The sequence below is a fragment of the Mus caroli genome, chromosome 11, assembly GCF_900094665.2.
Source record: "Mus caroli chromosome 11, CAROLI_EIJ_v1.1, whole genome shotgun sequence".
Classification (NCBI taxonomy): Eukaryota; Metazoa; Chordata; class Mammalia; order Rodentia; family Muridae; genus Mus; species Mus caroli.
Window position 1 is genome coordinate 69,133,305 of NC_034580.1, and position 22,388 is coordinate 69,155,692.

Consider the following 22,388-nt stretch of genomic DNA (forward strand, 5'->3'; position numbering starts at 1 on the left):
AAAGGGGGAGTGGGTGGGTAGGGGATTGGGGGTGGGTATGGGGGACTTTTGGGATAGCATTGAAAATATAAACGAGGAAAATACCTAATAAAAAATAAATTTAAAAAAAAAGTAGTGAACAAGATTCTCTTATTTACTATTCCTTCTTTCCATGTCTCCTATATGACAGCTGCATCCCTTTATGTTTCTTGTATGTATATAGGAGGCACATTTGCTGAGCTGAGGTTATGTGAATTAGGGCTTACTTACATTTGGGCTCATTATGTAAATGCCAGGGTTCATTGCTTTGCAACACTTAAATTCTCAGTGTTATTTTTTTTAATTAATTGTTTTATTTGTTTGCATTCTAGCTGTTACTACCCCTCCCAGGTCACTCACAGCTCTTCACTCCATTACCCCTCCTCCCTCCCCTTGCTTCTGAGAGGATGCTCCCCTTATTTCCCTGGGTATTCCCCTTCCCTGAGGCTTCAAATCTGTGAAGGATTAAGTGTGTCTTCTTTCACAGAGGCCAGACCCGGCAATTCTCTGCTATATGTGCTAGAGGCCTTGGACCATCTGATGAATCCTGCCTGGTTGGTGGCTTAGTCTCTGAGAACTCCCAAGGGTCCAGGTTTGTTGAAATTGCTAGTCTTCTTATTGTGTTGCCCTCCCCTTCATCTCCTTCAATCCTTCCCCTAATTACTCCATAGGGGTTCCCAACTTCAATCCAGTGGTTGGGTATAAGTATAAGCATCTATCTCACTCAGCTGCTGGTGAAGCCTCTCAAAGGTCAGCCATGTCAGGTCCCCCATCTGTAAACACATAATAGCATCAATAATAGTGTCAGGCATTGATGCCCTCCCCACCTACCCACCCCTGAGCAGATTCTAATTGAAGTAAGAAAATATGCCCCTGTTGCAGAGAGGGTTTCCATTGAAGGAGATACTGTACCGGTGTATATGATAAGGATGGATGGTAAGCCATTGGAGCCTTTAAACGTCAGATGGGGCATCCCTCAGCCCTGACAGTAAGAGGGACAACTACTCCTATAGAAGCCTTATGGGTATCCAGCGTCTCAGAAGGTTCCCATCCAAAATTAATCGTTAAGATACACAATAAAGCATTCAAGTGCCTTATTGATACTGGAGCAGATAGAACTATTTTAAGGCAGCAAAAGATCCCACATGATTGGCAACTGATCTTTGGGCCCCAGCTCATAGGTATATGGGGTACCTCTCACATATTCATCACTAAACAGGCTTACAAATGGGAAGACCTGGATGGGGCTAGTGGCCTTATATGCCCCCTAGTGGCTCAAGTAGCCACCAATCTTCTAGGAAGAAATATTTTACAAGCCTTAGAGATGGTTCTTACCACCCAATCAGAAAGAGGCCACATTACAATAGAAGACACTACCTATAAAGATAATACCCAAGGAGAGCCTAAAAACCCTCCTCCAAATCACCCCCAATTCTAGGGTACTCAGAATTAGTACTCCCTGTCTTGGTTGACTTTCTGATGAAGCCATCTGGGTCCCACAGTGGCCTCTATCAAGGGAGAAGCTCAGAACCCTCACACAGATGTTGTTGCAACACCTCTTCCCCTCTCATAGTCCATGGAATACCCCTGTGTTTGCATAAAAACTTTCTCAGGGGAATGGAGATTATTACAAGATCTGAGGGCAATTAACAAAACAATGTGAGTCTGGGGCTACCCACAAAGAGGGCTACCCTACATCTCAGCTATCCCTGCCAATGTTCCCCTGTTAGCAATAGACATAAGAGACTGCTTTTTTCCCATCCCCCTCCACCCAAGACTGCAAATGCTATGCATTCTCAGTAACCCCCATTAACAACTCTGGCCCATCCTCACGATGTGAATGGATTGTTCTCCCACGGGGAATGGCTAACACTCCAACCATTTGTCAGGAGGCTGTAGCCACTGCAATGAAACCCTATTTAGACAAATGACTAAATATCTATCATTCTATGGATGATATTTTAGTTTGGAGAGAATCTTTCACCTCCCCCTCCCAACTTAAGGAACAGCCAATACCCTCCCTATCTCCCCTAAGATTCAAAATAGCTCTTCACAAAATCCAACATATTCTGCCCATTGCATTTTTAAGAACAGAGACTTCCCTTAACTCAGTACATCCCCTCAAACCCACCCTATCCTTCCCTCAAAAATTAACTCTTGCCTCCCTCCAGAGCTTTCTGGGTAACCTCAATTGGCTTCAGCCCTGGCTCCTCATTCCTACAAGCACCCTTCAACCCCTCTTTAACCTCCTGAAAGGAGACAAAAGTCTATCCTCCCTGAGAACAATGTCCCCAGAGGCAGTCTAAGCTCTAAATTCTATTAATGCAGCCCTAAAAAATATGGCTCTTGCTAGGTATGACCCAACAAAACCTATATAGATCCTCATCTTTAACTCCTCCCCTACACTTGTAGGAGCCCTTTTCCAACCTCAAGAGGTGCTGGAATGGCTCCACACCCCGATGGGTGGTGCACCCTGAATTTTAAATGAGGTAGATGCACTTGATAGCATGATAAAAATGGCAGGAATAGAGCCCTGAAAACCCTAGAGAAAGAACCTGACATTCTTGGCTAATCAATAATCACTCCTGCTTAACTATAATCTTAATAGGAGTCCCAGGACAAATTGACAACCATTATCCTGATGAAAAATGGGCCTCTGCCCTCCCTCTGTTGTGATGGCTGCCCCCGAAACTATTTTCAAAAGGGCCCATAGCAGGAGCCCCCTCAATATTTACTGATGGGGAAAGGGGGGAGCTGCAGCAGTAATATACTACTTCCCTGAGTATGAACCCCCTATCCTCTAATTCAAAGAGCTACCCAGTCACTCCCCCCAATATAAAGAATTATATGCCACCTATCTAGCTCTAAAAGAAGTCAAGAGCCCCCTTAAACCTTTTTCAGACAGTGTATATGCTGTCAATTTGCTCTCCTGGGGAAAATAAAGAAATGCTCCTCTTGTGCATCCCTCATTACCACCCCAGCTTTACAGATGTTCGGTACCAACCCCCAAGGACTTAAGTCCAATGCCTTATGGCAAATTGATGTCACCTGTATTCCCCAAATTGGTAGACAGAAATATGTTTTTGTCACCATAGATATGTACTTGTATTTTATATGGGATACAGCCCAAACAGGTGAAAACTCAAAAAGGCTGATTCATCATATGCTCTCCACCTTGGTCATCATGGGTATTCCTCAACAGATAAAAACTGATAATGGCCTGACCTTCACTAGCTCTCAATTCAAAACCTTCTGCACACACTGGGAGATTGCCCATCATCTAGGAATTCCCCACAACCCCCAGGGACAAGGAATGATAGAAAGAACACATCAAACCCTAAAAGCCCAACTCCTAAAACAAAAGGCAATCAACCACCTACCCCCCTAATGTATGGCTCTGATTACCCTAAACATATTTAACATCTACAAAAAACTCCAAACATCCTCCTATCTCCCTCCATTGGCTCATAACAAAATTAGCCCTCCCATCCTAGTATGATGGTGAGATCTTTGGGGCAGAATTTGGAAGGGACCAAACCCCCTCCTTACAACCGGAAGGAGTTGTGTCTTTCCACAGGACCAGCCTAAGCCTTTCTGGGTTCCTGCCAGAAATGTCTGACACTACCCCACCAACCAAGAAGATGTCCCATATTTCACTGACAGATCAAGAGGAGGAGGCAAAGGAAACACCACACCCAGAAGGACAAGATCTACTGGAAGGACATCCATGACCTGGTGACTGCTGCCCAGGCCATATGCCCTCCTCCACAAGCCCTCATCTCCTCTATTCTCTTGGCTGTTTTTGTCATTCTCATGCTACCTATGCTGCTGCCCAGCTTCCCCTTTAACCTTCCCAACACCTACCATTGGAGATTCTATGCTAGGGAAACCTACAATGGTCACAACAAAGTTATAGGGACCCAGACTGTCCACTTGAAGGATGACAAACCCTGATTGAGATTCCCCTACACCCAGATTCCATCTCCACTACACCCAGCCCTTTTCTCTGCTTTCCTTACTGAAACACGGGTGAGTATCTCCAGGATGTCTCCACATATGGAGGTTGCTGATACTGGAGCTGCAGAATGGAATCTACCAGTCATGAAGGCACTATGCTCACCAACCTTAAAACTCAAGCTAAAGGGTTCTGCAACCCTATAGGAGGAACAACAATATGAACTAACCAGTACTCTGCCCCCAGAGCTTGTGTCTCTAGTTGCATATGTAGCAGAGGATGGTCTAGTCAGCTATCAATGGGAGGAGAAGCCCTTGATCTTGCGAAGATTATATGCCCGAGTGACCTGGAAGGCATGGCAGAGACTTGGTCTCCCTGCCTGTACTTGCTTCCCTTCACAGCAATCCTCACACCAGGCCTGGCCAGAGATCTCTGTGGACAAGCTCTGGTAACCAGTCCCACAGACCATAGTAAATCTCTTAAAGGAATATGTTTCATTGGGGCTGTTTAATCAGAGGTTCATTCCATTATCTTCATGACAGGAAAAATAGTGCCATGTAAGAAGATATGGTGGTCGAGAGATAACTGAAAGTTCCATATCTGCCACAGAGATAAATCACAGGTTGCTATTACTGGGATGTGGATGTCTTGAGCTTAATTCTGGAACATTGTTCTGTTGTGTCCGGGGTCACCATGGGATCCCTAGGAGAACTCTAAGAACCTCAGACCGGATGTAGAGAAACAAGAGTCTTTATTAATTTGAGTCAGACTCGGATCACAAACCTTCCCACTGCACAGGACAGGAGTGCAACCCTGCACCTAGAGATTTTGGCACTATTTATACAAGCATAATCAGGAATTCTTTTGGATTTTAGGGTGACAGGGGGAGGTGACAAGGAAAATCATCTTTCAAACATGACATCAACATCGTTTGTTCAAGCTGTGGAGCAGAATCTCGCAACTAGGAGATAGAACTCTTCTGACCTGGGAAGTAACTTTATGGGTCTATCAGGAACTAGTGTGTTTTTACAATTAGCCACAGCTGTCTGTAGGTGCTTGACTACCCTCCTCTCATGGCCCAAACAAAGGACCTTTATCTCATCAAGGATGTTTGGTATTTGCTCTTCCCAAGGACAGGTACCAGCTGCCCTGGGAAGTGCTTAGCCATCCATCAGTGAGAGTGACAGGCTCGGTGACATGGAGGCCAAGGGAGGTTGCCATTTGTCTATTCTTAAGCCAGCATCTTTTGATCCCAAGGGGAGGGGTGTCATTAGGGAGTACCTCTATGGAGACGGATATAGCAATATTCTGGAGCCAGATTGGTTCTCTCTGAATGACTAGGGAGGGGTGGGGATCCCTGTCTTAGCTGCAGGAAAGAACAGGGGTGAGGGGAAGTTCTGCAAGTGATACGGAGATCATCTCAAATATCAAAACTACTAATAGTATCCAAAGGTGCTTTGCAAGAAAGAAGGCAATCAGTGTTACTACCCAGATATAAAGCCAATAAACCTGAACAATAGTAAGAATGGCAAGACACACCCAAGAGTGCAATAGTGACATCTTGGAGGAAACCAACAACTGTATAATTGTTCTTAAGACCCACTGAGGGAATTTTTTTTCTCTTTTGTATTGGATTTTTCTTTATTTACATTTCAAATGTTATTCCCTTTCCCGGTCTCCCCACCCCCTAAAACCCCATTCACCCTCCCCCTACCAGCCCACTCCTGCCTCCCCACCTTCGAATTCCCTTGCACTGAGGCATCTAGCCTTCACAAGACCAGGGGCCTCAACTCACATTGATACCTGGCAAGACCATCTTCTGCTACATATGCAGATGGGGCCATGGGTCCCACCATGGGTGTTGGGAACTAAGAGGGGTAAGGGAAAAGGGACAGGAAGAGAGCCCGCGTCTGGCCAGAATTCCTTCTATGCTCTGGGCAGGCAGATGTGGGAAGGCTGCCAGATGCTTTCCACTTGGCCCCAGGTGGACATCTAAGACACTGACCCCACTCGACAAGGGGTGGACAAGGGGCAGCCCCTTCCAACAGGAGATTAGAAACAGCCTATTAGAGGAAAGCCTATCCCACCATCCATGCACAGCAGGTCTTGATGAACAGAGACAGCCTATGGTTTTAGAGCTTTATTATAGAAAGGCAGGGAGAAAGAGAGAAGGTAAAAGAGAGAGAGAAAGAGACCAGCCATGGCCAAGAGGAGAGAAGGGAAGAAAGGCTAGAGTAAGAGGGAGAGAGCAAGAGGGAGAGAGAGCAAGAGAGCAAGAGGAGAGTATGAGAGAGGTTAGAGAGTGAGGTGGGGCCAAGCAGCCCCTCTTATGGTGGTCTGTTATCTTTATTGTTGCTCCTCCCAGGTAACTGGGAGGAGTCTAGCCTGAAGGTCAGAAGCTTGGGACATTGTCTACGTGACAACCAGCTTCTGCTGTGGGGGCTGTGGAGGCGGTAACATTGACAGAAGCCTTGAGTTCCAGGAAACATGAAGTAATGCCTACCATCCCATGTAGGTGAATTATCACCACTCCAGGGTTCAGACCTCAGCTCAACTGGATACCAGACTGTCTATAGCCCAATGCCCCACACATGTGTACTCCTTGGTTAGTGGTTTAGTCCCTGGGAGCTCTGCAGGGTCTGGTTTGTTGATATTTTTGTTCTTCCTGTGGGGTTGCAAACCCCTTCAGCTCCTTCAGTCCTTTCTTTAACTCCTCCATTGGAGACCCTGAGCTCAGTCTAATAGGTGTCTGGGAGCATCTGCCTCTGTATTTGTCAAGTTCTGGCAGAGCCTCTCAGGAGACAGCTATATCAGTCTCCTTTCAGGAAGCACTTCTTGGCATCCACAATAGTGTCTGGGTTTAGTGACTGTAGTATATAGGATGGATCCCCAGGTGGGGCAGCCTCTGGATGGCCTTTCCTTCAGTCTCTGATCCACACTTTGTATCTGTACTTGCTTCCATGAGTATTTGTTCCCCTTTCTAAGAAGGACCAAAACACCCACACTTTGGTCTTCCTTCTTCTTGACCACTGAGGGAATTTATGCCTAGTACTAAGTAACAAGGTTGGTAAGGTCATGAACTCTAGAGGAGAGCCTACTATTGCCCAATTTCTAAACCAGTGGAATTCACAGCAGCATTTAAAATTCTTAGCATTGTATCCACAAATAAGTTTAGCTTTCGCCCCTCATCAAAGAAGCTTCCCTCTGCAGCAGACAGAGGTCATCACAGAAATATAACTTATATATCACAGAAATCCACAATTAGTCAAACTGCAGAAAAAAAATGACTTTAGGGTGACAATATCTGTTGTTACTTCTACAATACATCGCCTATATTTAAAGATAGTGAAGCATCAAAAAAGAGAATTAGAAAGACCGTAAGACATAGAGGACCAGGATGTTTGTTGTGAGGCAGTGTCTTCTAGGAATGAGAACTAATTGCTTATCCAATCCCAGGTGGTCAGGTCTAAACACATATATACATAAGTAACACTAAATTGGCTCTGTAAGTTGTATTTAAATATTCATATAATGATATTTGAAGAAGAGGTCATGAATTTCTGAAAATATGGGAGGACACAATTGGAGTTTAAAGAAGGGGAAATGGCAGTGAGAATAGTGTAAATACAGGACTCATGTATGAAAGTCTACAAAAATAAATATGAAATGACATAAACAAAAAAAAATACAGGGCTGTACAGATCTAGATGTCCACTATGTGGTAGATGGGTCTAATAGAAGAAAATGGAGTGGGAGCCTGTAGAATAGATGTTGAGATTCAGATGTCCCTTAGAATGTTACGAATGTATATTTAAATTCTAGTACTCTGGTTACTGTGTGGCTATAAGAGAATTACTGAATCACTCTGAAATTAAATTCATTAATCTGTAAAACATGAGAAATATAGGTACAAGAGAGTCATTGGAAGGACTGATTGGAATTTGATCAACCCAACGTAAAGTTCTTGGTAAATGAGTACAATAAATGTGATAAAAAGCTATTCACTGTTACTGTTACTAATGGTACTAGTCATTCCCTACAAGGAAATCTGTGGGTATTGCTGAATGGAATTTTCATGGAAAACCTAAAAAAGGATATCATGCACATTCACAGATTAATAATAATAATAATAATAATGAAAAGCTGAGGCCCAATGGGGATAAGCAGTTGCTAAGAAAGGAAAACAAGTCTCTCCATCTCACAGTCAGTGCATTACCTCTGGGGTTTGAATAGATAATCAGGAGACTGACAAGCTGAAGAGTATTAAGGTTGTATTGCACAGCTGTTTCAGTTCTTTCTTTCCTCATTTCTATTGCTAAAGCTACCAACCTCAAGGGGCATGGCCTAAAACCCTCAATAGGGAGCAATTTTGCCCCCCTCAACTTCCTGTTTTGCCAAACACAGTGATTCCATGGCCTCTCCTAGGATCATAATACAAATCTCAAGGCACAGTCCCTCTGGTATTCCCTAACAAGGTTCTAGGTGGGAACACATTTTTATCTCTGAGGATTTGCTATGGTTACAATGGGCCTCTCTGACTTGCTTTCTTTCTTGAGTTTCTCCTTCATTCCCAGGCCCAACACAACTTCTCTCCTCAACCACAAGCTTAGAGGTCAGTCTGGCTGGGTCCTCAAATCCTGTTTATAGCAGGCATGTAAAGTAGCTATATTCTCAGGCTCAAGACCCTGTTCAGACCTAGCTCAGCAGACTGTTCAGACTTTGTAACAGCAGACATCCCTTATGCCCCTGTCTGTTAAACTGAGCTTGTGTCCTATCTCCTCTATGTGCCTGTAGATAATGTGAAGGTAGGAACAAAGACAGAGGAAAAATTGTGGATCCCTACTGTGATGTGAAGATCTACTTGCCTCAAAATGATGGTTTATTGAGACTTTTATCTTTGAAATGACCTTGTCAGTTCCCAACCCATCCATCATTCCTTGTGACTAATTTTGAGGTCCCAAGAGGGGACCAGTATGATGGAAAATTCACAAGACAGATGCCTCAGCCTCTCTTTGTCTTGCTGACCTCTATATATACACATAGCACATTGTTGTCATCCATAAAACTGAATGAATTTGTATGTTCCTTGTTTTCTCACATCACTTCTATGAAATCACACTGATTCCTGTGGATCACCAGGTGAGTATTCATGAGCTTTTCTCTAACCTTAAGTCACCAGATGGGACTTCATCTGCTTCTCTGACTTTCTTGGTCTTATAGATATGTTGATCAGTGTGTTAATAGCAATGTAGAGACTTGAAGCAGATGGTAAGTCTTCCTCAAGTGAGGTCAAGATCAGGTTCAGCAGCAGCAATGGTCCTTACCAGTGATGGTACTCTCAAGATCCCATGAATTACAGACATCTTGGATGGTGCTAGTAGGTGACTTTACACATGCCTATTCTGTTGTTGGTTGAGATTAAGGTAATAGCTATCATTCTGTGCCATGGTAGACTTTTAAGAGGAAAATTGTTATTATTGTAAATATGAATTGTTCAGTTTATATTGAAAAGTGTTTGAGATCATGTGGGTCTCTAGAGCTTCATGCTTTACCTAGAGTCATCACAACTGCAAGGAAAGGTGTGTTTTTCATTCAATTGTGCCACACTCGCTTCAAGCCCTTCAAAGTCTAGCTTTTCCAAATTCATAGTGGTCCCATATAAATTATCTTTTGATAATTCTTGCTAACCACCAATGCATAGCTTTGGATTTGAGGGTTTGGGTTTTGTTGTTTATTTCTATTTTTATTTAGAATTTGTATTTGTCAATAAGTTCAGCCATTCATTTATTTGTGTGGTAGTGCACTGATATCATGAGACCACTAATGTAGGTTACAATAATGTTGCCATGCTGTTGTACTCTAGCAAATATTACTATGCCAAGGTAGCCAAAATTGGTGTATTTTTCTTTAGAAATAAGAAGGTTTTTTTTATCAGTGAATTGTGTCTATTAGACAAATTGACCTGCTACACGTTACAAACATATTGATAGTCAAGCACTCCCAGTTCCTTTAACTGTTATACCACAACAACAACACTGCATAGTTTTTAATTATTTGTTTTATTTTTAAGATTACTATATAATTATATCATTTGTATAGAGGAAAGGGAAAGTTCACACAAATAGCTATGATTTAAATTTCTTCAATTCACTGAGAGGTCCTCTGGTTTTTCCTCCTTGCATGCTTCTTTAAAGGAACTCATGCAGACAAAGCCTAGAGTCAATGGAACCAGTGTTACTGAATTCATTCTGCTGGGTTTGGTGGAGACACCAGAGCTGTGGCCACTTGTCTTCATACTCTTCCTCTTGGCTTACATGACAACAGTTGGAGGTAACCTGAGCATCCTGGCAGCTGTCTTGGTGGAACCCAAACTGCACACCCCCATGTACTTCTTCCTGGGGAATCTGTCAGTGATGGATGTGGGGTGCATCAGTGTCACTATTCCCTCCATGTTGGGTAGGCTCTTGGTCCAAAAGCATACAATTCCATATGGAGACTGCCTCACACAGCTCTTCTTCTTCCATCTGCTGGCTGGGGTTGACTGTTTCCTGTTGACAGCCATGGCTTATGACCGCTTCCTGGCCATCTGCCAGCCCCTCACTTACAGCACCCGAATGAACCACACTGTCCAGAGGATCTTGGTGGCTACATCCTGGGCTTGTGCCTTCAGCAATGCACTGACACACACAGTAGCCATATCCACACTTCACTTCTGTGGCCCAAATGTGATCAATCACTTCTACTGTGACCTGCCTCAGCTCTTCCAGCTCTCCTGCTCTAGTACCCAGCTCAATGAGCTGCTGCTCTTTGGAGTGGGTTTCATAATGGCAGGAACCCCCATGGCACTCATTTTTATCTCTTATATCCATGTGGCAGCTGCAGTTCTGCGAATCCACTCTGCTGAAGGCAGAAAGAAAGCTTTCTCCACATGCAGCTCTCACCTCACTGTGGTTGCCATGTTCTATGGTACAGGCATGTTTAACTACATGAGACTGGGTTCCACCAAATTTTCAGATAAGGACAAAGCTATTGGTATTTTCAACACTGTCATCAACCCTATGCTGAACCCACTCATCTACAGTCTCAGGAACCCTGATGTGCAGGCTGCCCTCTGGAGGGTACTCACAGGCAGGCGACCAGTAACTTGAAGAAGTCTCAAGGTCCCTTCCACATTTTTAATTTAAAATAACAGCTGAGAATAGGGGTCTCCTCTAGTTTCAAATGCTAGAACAATTTTTCAGAACTCTTTCATTAGTACTTAATTTAAGGGATGATAATTATTGTTGCCCAAAAATCATACCCATGTCTACATGATGGTGTATACATGGGTCCTCCTAGGTTTGCCCTTTGAAGGTTCTACCTTTACTTAGTGTATTTTCCCTTTAGCTGGAGTTCCCAGAGTATCTCAGAAAATGTTCCCTTTGGGAGTCTTATTTCTTCCTCAAGTTTCAATACCTTTGGTCTATGTATGCAACCTAACGTGAGGAGAAATGGCTCATTCCTCTTATGCAACTCTATTATGATTCAGAGGAAATGAGAGAAATTTTGCACTCTGGTTTCATATTCCCTAGTAACTGGTATCTGCATGCAGCTCACAGACCTGACTGTACATGTCAAAACTCCACTCACATGATAGAGACATTATGATGGAAGAGAGCTTCCCTCAATTATCTTCCTCACATTTCTCAATTTTTGAAAGATAAAAATTTACAATCTAAACATTGAAAAACTTTAAGTGCCACACAATATTAAATTTCTCTGTAAATTCTCACTCTTCACCTCTAAATCCCAAAGATGTAAATCTAAGTTTCAATGCAGATCACACTGTGATGACTTATCATGTCAGTGAAAAAGTGTGGCTCTATTCTAAAATGTTCTCAATCCCATTTTCTGTTAACTGGCCACCAATCTAGTCATTACTTAAGTGCATCTTCCTCCTTAGACATTTTTTAGAATTAATCTATTCTTGAAAGTGCTACTATCTCATTGATATGTCTCTAATCCATAAATCCATCTAACACTCTCATCTGATCTTAATATATGAGTTAGCTTCTCCATTATATATGATTTGGGTGGGTAGACTGGAGGAATGGGCTAAGACAGAGATGGAAAGAGGACATAAATGAAGGCAGTAGGTAGAGGATTTGTTGGGAAATGCAGATAAACCATGTGGACATAGGAGAGATTGGAATCAAGGATCAAGGGGTTGAAAAGAAATAGCAGAAGCATTACAGAGGTTGACATGGGCTCCAGGGATAGAATAGCAGATGAGAAAGAATGCAAAAAAAATAGGTAAGATGCCAAGAATATGTTAAAATATTTCAGAGGGATAAAATTGATATGTCAGAGATGGATGCTTTGGGTGTACTATTCTTTTGTGCTATGGCAATAACTAGTTTTTGACAGTCCTGAAGCCATTATTGTTGTCTGTCATCTCTCCTAAGAAAAAGGTATCAAGAATTTTGCTGAAAGTGCTGGAGTGCCTGAGGGTACATCTGCCTTTTCTCTAGCCTGATAGGCACCTATAAAGTCATGGAGAAGGTCTGCCAGATGAGGGAATTCAGCAGGGTTAGGGGATGTACTGGGTAATGGTCTAACAAAGATTGTCACTAACACCAGAGTCACATTCCTGTCTTTTGATTCCTGCCTACTAATGCTGTCCAAAGACAGAGTAAACAAGGGTCTTACTTCATTATGTTTAACTCATCAGACACACTTCAGGATACACACAATGAGCTTCCTACAAGGATATAGAAAATGCTCTCAGATTGTATTCTCTACTGTTCACAATTTTCTTGACCTCACATTTTTTTAAGCATCTCTTGACCTGTACTTGGCAAAATGAACAAGGAAGGCTCTCTCAGCCTAATGTTTTTGGCTCTGTTACTCTATGTATCTAGAAAGATTCTCATTCTATTAGTGCAGGGAATGGCCGCTTCTTCCACCATCACTTCTCAGCATTTAAGACTACAGCAAAACATATCCCATTTGACTCCGAGACCACTGAGCTTCAGCCTATCACCATCTTGCTGTTCATGCCATGCTTCAAGAGATAATTTGCCTAGTAACTCACCATAGCACCATCAGTGAAGTAAAACAGAGCAATGGGCATCACTATCACAAAGAAGCACATTTTTTATTTTGTAATGTTTTATTAGATATTTTCTCCATTTATATTTCAAATGCTATCCCAAAAGTTCCCTATACCCTCCCCAAACCCTACTGCCCTATCCACCCACTCCCACTTCTTGGCCCTGCCATTCCCCTGTAGAGAGGCATATAAAGTTTGCAAGACCAAGGGCCCTCTTTTCTCAATGATATCCGACTAGGCCATCTTCTGCTACATATGCAGCTAGAGACACGACCTCTGGGGGTACTGATTAGTTCATATTATTATTCCACCTATAGGGTTGCAGACCCCTTCAGCTCCTTGGGTATTTTCTCTAGTTCCTCCATTGGGGGCCCTGTGTTCCATCTTATAGATGACTGTGAGCATCCACTTCTGTATTTGCCAGGCACTGGCATAGCTTCACAAGAGACAGCAATATCAAGATCCTTTCAGCAAAATCTTGCTAGCATATGCAATAGTGTCTGCATTTGTGGGTGATTATGAGATGGACCCCCAGGTGGGGCAGTCTCTGGATGGTCCATCCTTTTGTCTTAGCTCCAAACTTTGTCTCTGTAACTCCTTCCATGGGTATTTTGTTCCCTATTCCAGTAGGAATGAAGTATCCATGTGTTGATCTTCCTTATTCTTGACTTTCTTCTTTTTGCAAATTGTATCTTGGGTATTCTATGTTTCTGAGCCAATATCCACTTATCAGTGAGTGCATATCTAATGACTTATTTTGTGATTGGGTTACCTCACTGAGGATGATATTCTCCATATACATCCATTTGCCTAAAACTTTTATTAATTCATTGTTTTTAATAGCTGAGTAGTACTCCATTGTGTAAATGTACCACATTTTCTGCATCCATTCCTCTTTTGAAGGACATATGGGTTCTTTCCAGCTTCTGAATATTATAAATAAGGCTTCCATGAACATAGTGGAGCATGTGTCGATATTACCAGTTGGAACATCTTCTGGATATATGCCCAGGAGAGGTATTGAGGGATCCGACGGTAGTACTATGTCCAGTTTTCTGAGGAACTTCCAGAATGATTTCCAGAGTGGTTGTACAAGATTGCAATCCCACCAGCAATGGAAGACTGTTCCTCTTTCTCCACATCCTCGCCAGCATCTGCTGTAACCTGAATTTTTGATCCTAGCCAATCTGGCTTAGGTGAGGTGGAATCTCAGGGTTGTTTTGGTTTGCATTTCCCTAATGATTAAGGATGTTGAACATTTTTTCAAGTGCTTCTCAGCCCATCGGTTTTCCTCAGTTGAGAATTCTTTGTTTAGCTCTGTGCCCCGTTTTTAATGGGGTGATTTGAATTTCTGGAGATCATCTTCTTGAGCTCTTTCTATATATTGGATTTAGTCCCCTATATGATTTAGGATTTGTAAATATCCTTTCCCAATCTGTTGGTGACCTTTTTGTCTTATTGACAGTATCTTTTGCCTTACAGAAGCTTTGGAATTTTGTGAGGCCCCATTTGTTGATTCTTGATCTTACAACGCAAGCCATTGGTGTTCTGTTCAGGAATTTTTCCCCCGTGCCCATATCTTCGAGGCTTTTCCCCACTTTCTCCTCGATAAATTTCAGTGTCTCTGTTTTTATATGAAGTTCTTTGATCCACTTAGACTTGATCTTTGTACAAGGAGATAACAATGGATCAATTCACCTTCTTCTAAATGATAACCAATAGTGGTGTCAGCACCATTTATTGAAAATCCTGTCTTTTTTCCAGTGAATGGTTTTAGCTTTCTTGACAAAGATCAAGTGACCATAGGTGTGTGGGTTCATTTATGGGTCTTCAATTCTTTTCCACTGATCTACGTGTCTGTCATTGTACCAGTACCATGCAGTTTTTATCTGTAGTACAGCTTCAGGTCAGGAATGGTGATTTCACCAGAGTTTCTTTTATTGCTGAGAACAGTTTTTGCTATCCTAAGTATTTGTTATTCCAGAAGAATTTGCAAATTGCCTTTTCAAACTCTGTGAAGAATTGAGTTGGAATTTTGATGGGGATTGCATTGAATCTGTAGATTGCTTTCAGCAGGATAGCCATTTCGACAATTTTGATCCTGCTAATCCATGAGCATGGAAGATCTTTCTATCTTCTGAGATTTGTTTGATTTCTTTCTTCAAAGACTTGAAGTTCTTGCCATACAGATTTCTCACTTCCTTATTTAGAGTCACACCAAAGTATTTTATATTCTTTGTGACTATTGTGAAGGGTGTTGTTTCCGTAATTTCTTTCTCATCCTGTTTATCATTTGTGTAGAGAAAGGACACTGATTTGTTTGAGTTAATTCTATATTCAGCTACTGCACGGAAGCTGTTTATCAGGTTTAGGAGTTCTCTGGTGTAATTTTTAGGGTCACTTATATATACTATCACATCATCTGCAAATAGTGATATTTTGACTTCTTCCTTTCCAATTTTTATCCCCTTGATCTCCTTTTGTTGTCGAATTGCTCTGGCTAGGACTTCAAGTAATATATTGAATAGGTATGGGAAAAGTCCCTTATTTTATTGTGATTGATTTGAGTTTCTCTCCATTAAGTTTGATATTGGTTACTGCTTTGCTGTATAATTCTTTTGTTATGTTTAGGTATGGGCCTTGAATTGCTGATCTTTCCATGACTTTTATCATGAATGGGTGTTGGATTTTGTCAAAGGCTTTCTCAGCATCTAACGTGATGATCATGGGATTTTTGTCTTTGAGTTTTTTATATAGAGGATTACGTTGATGGATTTCTGTATATTAAACCATCCCTGAATCCCTGATATGAAGCCTACTTGGTCATGATGGATGATCATTTTGATTTGTTCTTGGATTCTTTTGGGGGGATTTTATTGAGTATTTTTGCATCGATAATCATAAGGAAAATTGGTCTGAAGTTATCTTTCTTTGTTGAATCTTTGTGTGGTTTAGGAATTACAGTAATTGTGGCTTCATAGAATGAATTGGGTAGAGTACCTTCTGTTTCTATTTTGTGGAATAGTTTGAGGAGAGTCGGAATTAGGTCTTCTTTGAACTTCTGATAGAACTCTGCACTAAACCCATTTGTTTGGCCTGGGCTTCTTTTGGTTGGGAGACTATTAATAACTGCTTCTATTTCTTTAGGGGAAATGGGACTGTTAAATTCTTTAATCTGATCCTGATTTAACTTTGGTACCTGATATCTGTCTAGGAAGTTGTCATTTCAACCTGGTTTTCCAGTTTTGTTGAGTATAGCCATTTGTAGGAGGATCTGATGATGTTTTGGATTTCTTCAGGTTCTAATGTTATATCTCCTTTTTCATTTCTGATTTTGTTAGTTAGGATACTGTCCTTGTACCTTCTAGTTAGTCTGGCCAAGAGATTATCTATCCTGTTGATTTTCTCAAAGAACTAGCTCCTGGTTTGGTTGATTTTTTTTAATAGTTCCTTTTATTTCCACTTGGTTGATTTCAGACCTAAGTTTGATTATTTCCTGCAATCTACTCCTCTTGAGTGAATTTGATTCTTTTCAGTCTAGAGCTTCTAGGTGTTCTATCAGGCTGCTAGTGTATGCTCTCTCTAGTTTCTTTTTGGAGGCACTCAGGGCAATGAGTTTTCCTCTTAGGACTGCTTTCATTGCGTCCCATAAGTTTGGGTATGTTGTGGCTTCATTTTCATTAAACTCTAAAAAGTCTTTAATTTCTTTCTTTATTTCTTCCTTGACCAAGGTATCATTGAGTAGACTGTTGTTCCGTTTCCATGTGAATGTTGGCTTTCTATTGTTTATGCTGTTACTGAAGATCAGCCTTAGTCCGTGGTGATCTGATAGGATGCATGGGATAATTTCAATATTTTTGTATCTGTTGAAACCTGTTTTGTGACCGATTATATGGTCAGTTTTGGAGAAGGTACCATGAGGTGCTGAGAAGAATGTATATCATTTTGTTTTAGGATAAAATGTTCTGTAGATCTCAGTTAAATCCATTTGTTTCATAACTTCTGTTAGTTTCACTGTGTCTCTGTTTAGTTTCTGTTTCCAAGATCTGTACATTGGTGAGAGTGGGGTGTTGAAGTTTCCCACTATTATTGTGTGAGGTGCAAAGTGTGCTTTGAGTTTTACTAAAGTTTCTTTAATGAATGTGGCTGCCCTTGTATTTGGAGCATAGATATTTAGAATTGAGAGTTCATCTTGGTAGATTTTTACCTTTGATGAGAATGAAGTGCCCCTTCTTGTCTTTTTTGATAACTTTGGGTTGGAAGTCAATTTTATTCAATATTAGAATGGCTACTACATCTTGTTTCTTTGGACCATTTGCTTGGAAAATTGTTTTCCAGCCCTTTACTCTGAAGTAGTGTCTGTCTTTGTCCCTGAGATGGTTTCCTCTAATCAGCAAAATGTTGGGTCCTGTTTGTGTAGCCAATTTATTAGTCTATGTCTTTTTATTGGGGAATTGAGTCCATTGATGTTAAGAGAAGTCAAAGAAAAGTAATTGTTGCTTCCTGTCATTTTTGTTTTTAAAGTTGGCATTCTGTTCTTGTGGCTGTCTTCTTTTAGGATTGTTGAAGGATTACTTTCTTGCTTTTTCTAGGGTGCAGTTTCCATCTTTGTGTTGGCGTTTTCTCTTTATTATCCTTTGAAGGGCCGGATTCATGGAAAGATATTGTGTGATTTTGGTTTTGTCAGGAATACTTTGGTTTCTCCATCTATGGTAATGGAGAGTTTTTCTGGGTGTAGTAGCCTGGGCTGGCATTTGTGTTCTCTTAGTGTCTGTATAACATCTGTCCAGAATCTTCTGCCTTTCATCGACTCTGGCGAGAAGTCTGTAGGCCTGCCTTTTTATGTTACTTGACCTTTTTCCCTTACTTCTTTTAATATTCTGTCTTTATTTAGTGTGTTTGTTGTTCTGATTATTATGTGTCAGGAGGAATTTCTTTCCTGGTCCAGTCTATTTGGAGTTCTGTAGGCTTCTTGTATGTCCATGAGTATCTCTTTCTTTAGGTTTGGGAAGTTTTCTTCTATAATTTTGTTGAAGATATTTACTGGCCCTTGGAATTGAAAAATCTTCATTCTCTTCTATACCTATTATCCTTAGGTTTGGTCTTCTCGTTGTGTCCTGGATTTCCTGGAGGTTTTGAGTTAGGATCTTTTTGCATTTTGCATTTTTCTTTCATTGTTGTTCCCATGTTCTCTATGGAATCTTCTGCAGCTGAGATTCTTTCTTCCATCTCTTGTATTCTGTTGCTGATGCTCACATCTATGGTTCCTGATTTCTTTCCTAGGGTTTCTATCTCCAGAGTTGTCTCCCTTTGGGTTTTTTGATTGTTTGTTTGTTTGTTTGTTTGTTTCTACTTTCCTTTTTAGATCTTGGATGGTTTTTTCAATTCCATCACCTGTTTGATTGTGTTTTCCTGTAATTCTTTAAGGGATTTTTGTGTTTCCTCTTTAAGGACTTCTACTTATTTAGCAGTATTTTCCTGTAATTCTTTAAGGCCTTCTACCTGTTTAGCAATGTTCTCCTGTAATTCTTTAAGGCCTTCTGCCTGTTTAGCAGTGTTCTCCTTTATTTCTTTAAATGAGCTATTAATACTCTTCTTAAAATCTTCTACCACCATCATGAGATATGATTTTAAATCCAAGTCTTCCTTTTCAGGTGTGTTGGGGTATCCGGGACTTGCTGTGGTGGGCGTACTGGGTTCTGATGATGCCCAGTCATCTTGGTTTCTGTTAGTAAGATTCTTACATTTGCCTTTTACTATCTGGTAATCTTTGGTATTAATGTTCTAGCTGTCTCTGGCTGGAGCTTGTTCCTCCTGTGATTCTGTTAGCCTCTGTCAGCACTCCTGGGAGTCCAACTCTCACCTGAGTCCCAGTGGTCAGAGCATTCTCTGCAAGCAATCTCTCCTCTTACAGGGCAGGTGTCCAGAAGTCTGGAGCTCTGATCCACCTCCTGAGTCCTGGGGTCAGAGCCCTCCCTGTAGGCCGACTCTCCTCTGGCAAGGAAGGTTCCAGGGGTCTGGGTCTCAGTTTCACCTCCTTGGCTGAGAATGAAGGCCCGAAGGGACCCCTCCAAGAAGCTCTGTTGCTTCTGTCGCCCACATGCTCTCCCATGATCTGAGGTCCTGGGTGTGCTAGGGGTCCTGCAGCGTGGAGAGTCATGGAGAGTCCTCTGTGGCCCTCAACACCCTCAGCTGGATTCACAAGGAAGACGCCAGGGCTGTCCCCAACCAGAAAGAATCCCAGCCTCTGGTTGTGCAGAGTTCCTTTGCCCCTGTTCCTGCTGACACAAGACCCTCCTCGATTTTTGGAGCTGACGTTGCGTTCCACTCACCCATGATCCCAAGGTGATTCCGAGGTCCTGAGGCATGGAGAGTACTCTGTAGCCCTTGGTGGCCTCCCCCGGGTTCAGATGGAAGATCCAAAGAAGCATTTCTAGCATTGAACTTACTTCTCTGTTTACAAAAAAAGATTGTGGGGGTTCTTGAACAATTTGGAATCCTTTTCCTTTTAAATCTATGTCCTGTTTACATTTATTCCAAACTAGAAATCTCTTCACAATTTAAATTTGTTAATAGCCATGAAATATATTCTGTTGTAAAAGCTCAATTGGTGCAGAATGTCACCACTGCCTTTCTACACAAGGACAATGTTCCACACACACCAGCTCACACACATTCAAAACACCACATAGGTTTGCAAAGAACTTTCCTCTTTTACATTATACAGTTCCTGAAGCCAGCATACAAGCCCTTCTTATGCATTTTTAAATTTACAAAATATTCTACTTTATATATTAAGTGTGATCTACTTTACCAACTCATTTATAGTTTTCCTTTTGTCTATGTTAATAACTCTAAGATAATATTTATCTGTGTTTTCATACTACCTCCAGTGGTAAAATTCCTACAGGTAATGTGTAAGTGTGGTTGCTCCCAGCAAATATGTAACAGAAGACTGCCTTGTCTGGCCACAGTTGGAGTTGATGTGCCTAATCCTGTAGAGACTTGATGCCCCAGGGAAGAAGGCTGCCTGTGGGGCACCCTCTCAGAGGCAAAGGGAATGGGTAATTGGATGAAGAATTCAAAAAGAGAGAAAAATATCTGGAATATAAAAAACAATTTAAAATTATAAAATACTTTGAGAAACAAAGGCAAATATAAACTTTGATAAGTATTTTGTCTTTCTTTTTGTCCCCCACAAAAAAATATGCAGCATTTTCCATCTTGGTTGGCAGTGTAAGAGAATGCTTGCTTTCACACATCTTTGATGTCATTGGATATGATAATATATCTTTTGTCTTTAACAATTAAATACAACATTATTTTAGTCTCACGTGTGTCTATAAGGAGAACAAATATCCAAGGGGAAGCATCTGAACTGGAGTAACCTGGGAGCTTAGAGCAAAGGAGGAGGTGAGAAGTGCCAGCATGCTAGTGTGGACTTGGAATTGCACAACAAGTATCTATGAATAGGGACTGTGTATCTAGAGACTTGCAAGGGCTTTGATGTGTAAGGGAAATGGCCCTGTCTGGCAGGCAGAACCCATTTCATAGGCTTCTAAGGAATGTTCCTTTCTCTATTGCCCAACTTGATCTGAATCAAAACCATCACTTTAGGGTTATCCACTGCTTTGGGGGGTGTCTTAGTCAGGGTTTCTATTCCTGCACAAACATCATAACCAAGAAGCAAGTTGGGGAGGAAAGGGTTTATTTGGCTTGCAATTCCATACTGCTGTTCATCACCAAAGAAGTCAGGACTGGAACTCAAGCAGGTCAGGAAGCAGGAGCTGATGCAGAGGCTATGGAGGAATGTTCTTTACTGGCTTGCTCTTTACTGGCTTGCTTCCCCTGGCTTGATCAGCCTGCTCTCTTATAGAACCAAGATTACCAGCCCAGAGATGATCCCACCCACAAGAAGCCTTTCCCCCTTGATCACTAATTGAGAAAATGCCTTACAGTTGGATCTCATGGAGGCATTTCCTCAACTGAAGCTCCTTTTTCTGTGATAACTCCAGCTGTGTCAAGTTGATACAAAACTAGCTAGTACAGGGGGGAAATGGGGTTCCCTTTAGACCTAACATTAGGAGAAGAGGAACCCCAAGACCAGGGAAGTGGGGAGAGATCACACCCCTAAGAATAGGCTATGAGCAGGAAAACTTAAGCTGTTGTTTGGCAGGAGTACTAGTTTGGAGTTTGTTTAAAAGTTCTTTAGAGGAGCCAGGGAAACTTAAATTAGTTTTATAAGGATAACTGGGGAACAGATATAATCTGAAAGCAGGGTCTGGTTGTGTTGAGGAGACTAAAATTTGAAAAGCTTCTGTCATACTAAAATAGTCTTTCCTACAGTGTTCAGGTGGTTTCTGAAATTGAAATATTTTAGGAATATGGATGATTGGGAAGGCCTTTAGCAAATTGTAAGAGGGACAATCTCTAACAGGATTTGGGGAGTTAGTGTAGAAAGGTTGAGAGAACTTGGCTTTGGTTTCCAAAGGGGTAGTTGAATGGTTAATAGAACAAATGTTTGGTAATGGGGGTAGAACACTAGTAAATGGGGTATATCAGTAGCAAGAGGGACTGTGGCTAACAGATGGTGTTGGAGAGAGGTGCAAAGGAAGCATTGGATGGCGCTAAAGGAGGGATCAGTGAAACTGGGGATAACCTTGACCCAATGTGGGTTTGGCTATGAGAGAGTGTGCTCCAGAGAGGACATGGCTTGGGTTTACTTATTTCTTTTGTTTGTTTGTTCAGTTGGTTGGTTGGTTTTCTTTGTTTGTTTGTTTGTTTTTTGGTTTAAATATTTTTTTATTAATAAGCTATTTTCTTCATTTACATTTCCAATGCTATCCCAAAAGTCCCCCATACACCCCCACACACACACTCCCCTATCCACCCACTCCCACTTCTTGGCCCTGGCATTCCCATGTACTGAGGCATATAAAGTTGGCAAGACCAATGGGCCTCTCTTTCCAATGATGGCCAACTAGGCCATCTTCTGATTCATATGCAGCTAGAGGCACGAGCTCCGGGGGGTACTGGTTAGTTCATATTGTTGTTCCACCTATAGGGTTGTAGACCCCTTCAGATCCTTGGGTACTTTCTCTAGCTCCTCCATTGGGGGCCCTGTGATGTATCCAATAGTTGAAGGTGAGCATCCACTTCTGTGCTTGCTAGGCCCGGGCATACCCTCACAAGAGACAGCTATATCTGGGTCCTTTCAGCAAAATCTTGCTAGTGTATGCAATGGTGTCAGAGTTTGGAGGCTGATTATGGGATGGATCCCCAGGTATGGCACTCTCTAGATGGTCCATCCTTTTGTCTCAGCTC

At 41.8% G+C, this 22,388-nt stretch overlaps 1 protein-coding gene across 1 annotated transcript; it reads left to right on the forward strand.

Moving 5' to 3' along the window:
• Positions 1-10,138: 10,138 nt before the first annotated feature.
• LOC110306080 (olfactory receptor 3A1-like) lies at positions 10,139-11,138 on the forward strand. Its single transcript, XM_021178268.1, has one exon. It carries the CDS (start codon positions 10,174-10,176, stop codon positions 11,119-11,121), a length of 948 nt encoding a protein of 315 aa, XP_021033927.1. The 5' UTR covers positions 10,139-10,173; the 3' UTR covers positions 11,122-11,138.
• The last annotated feature ends 11,250 nt before the right edge of the window (positions 11,139-22,388 follow it).

Bases quoted from the DNA above. Each gene is read 5' to 3' on its own strand.
- LOC110306080 (XM_021178268.1), top strand. From the start codon at position 10,174: ATGCAGACAAAGCCTAGAGTCAATGGAACCAGTGTTACTGAATTCATT.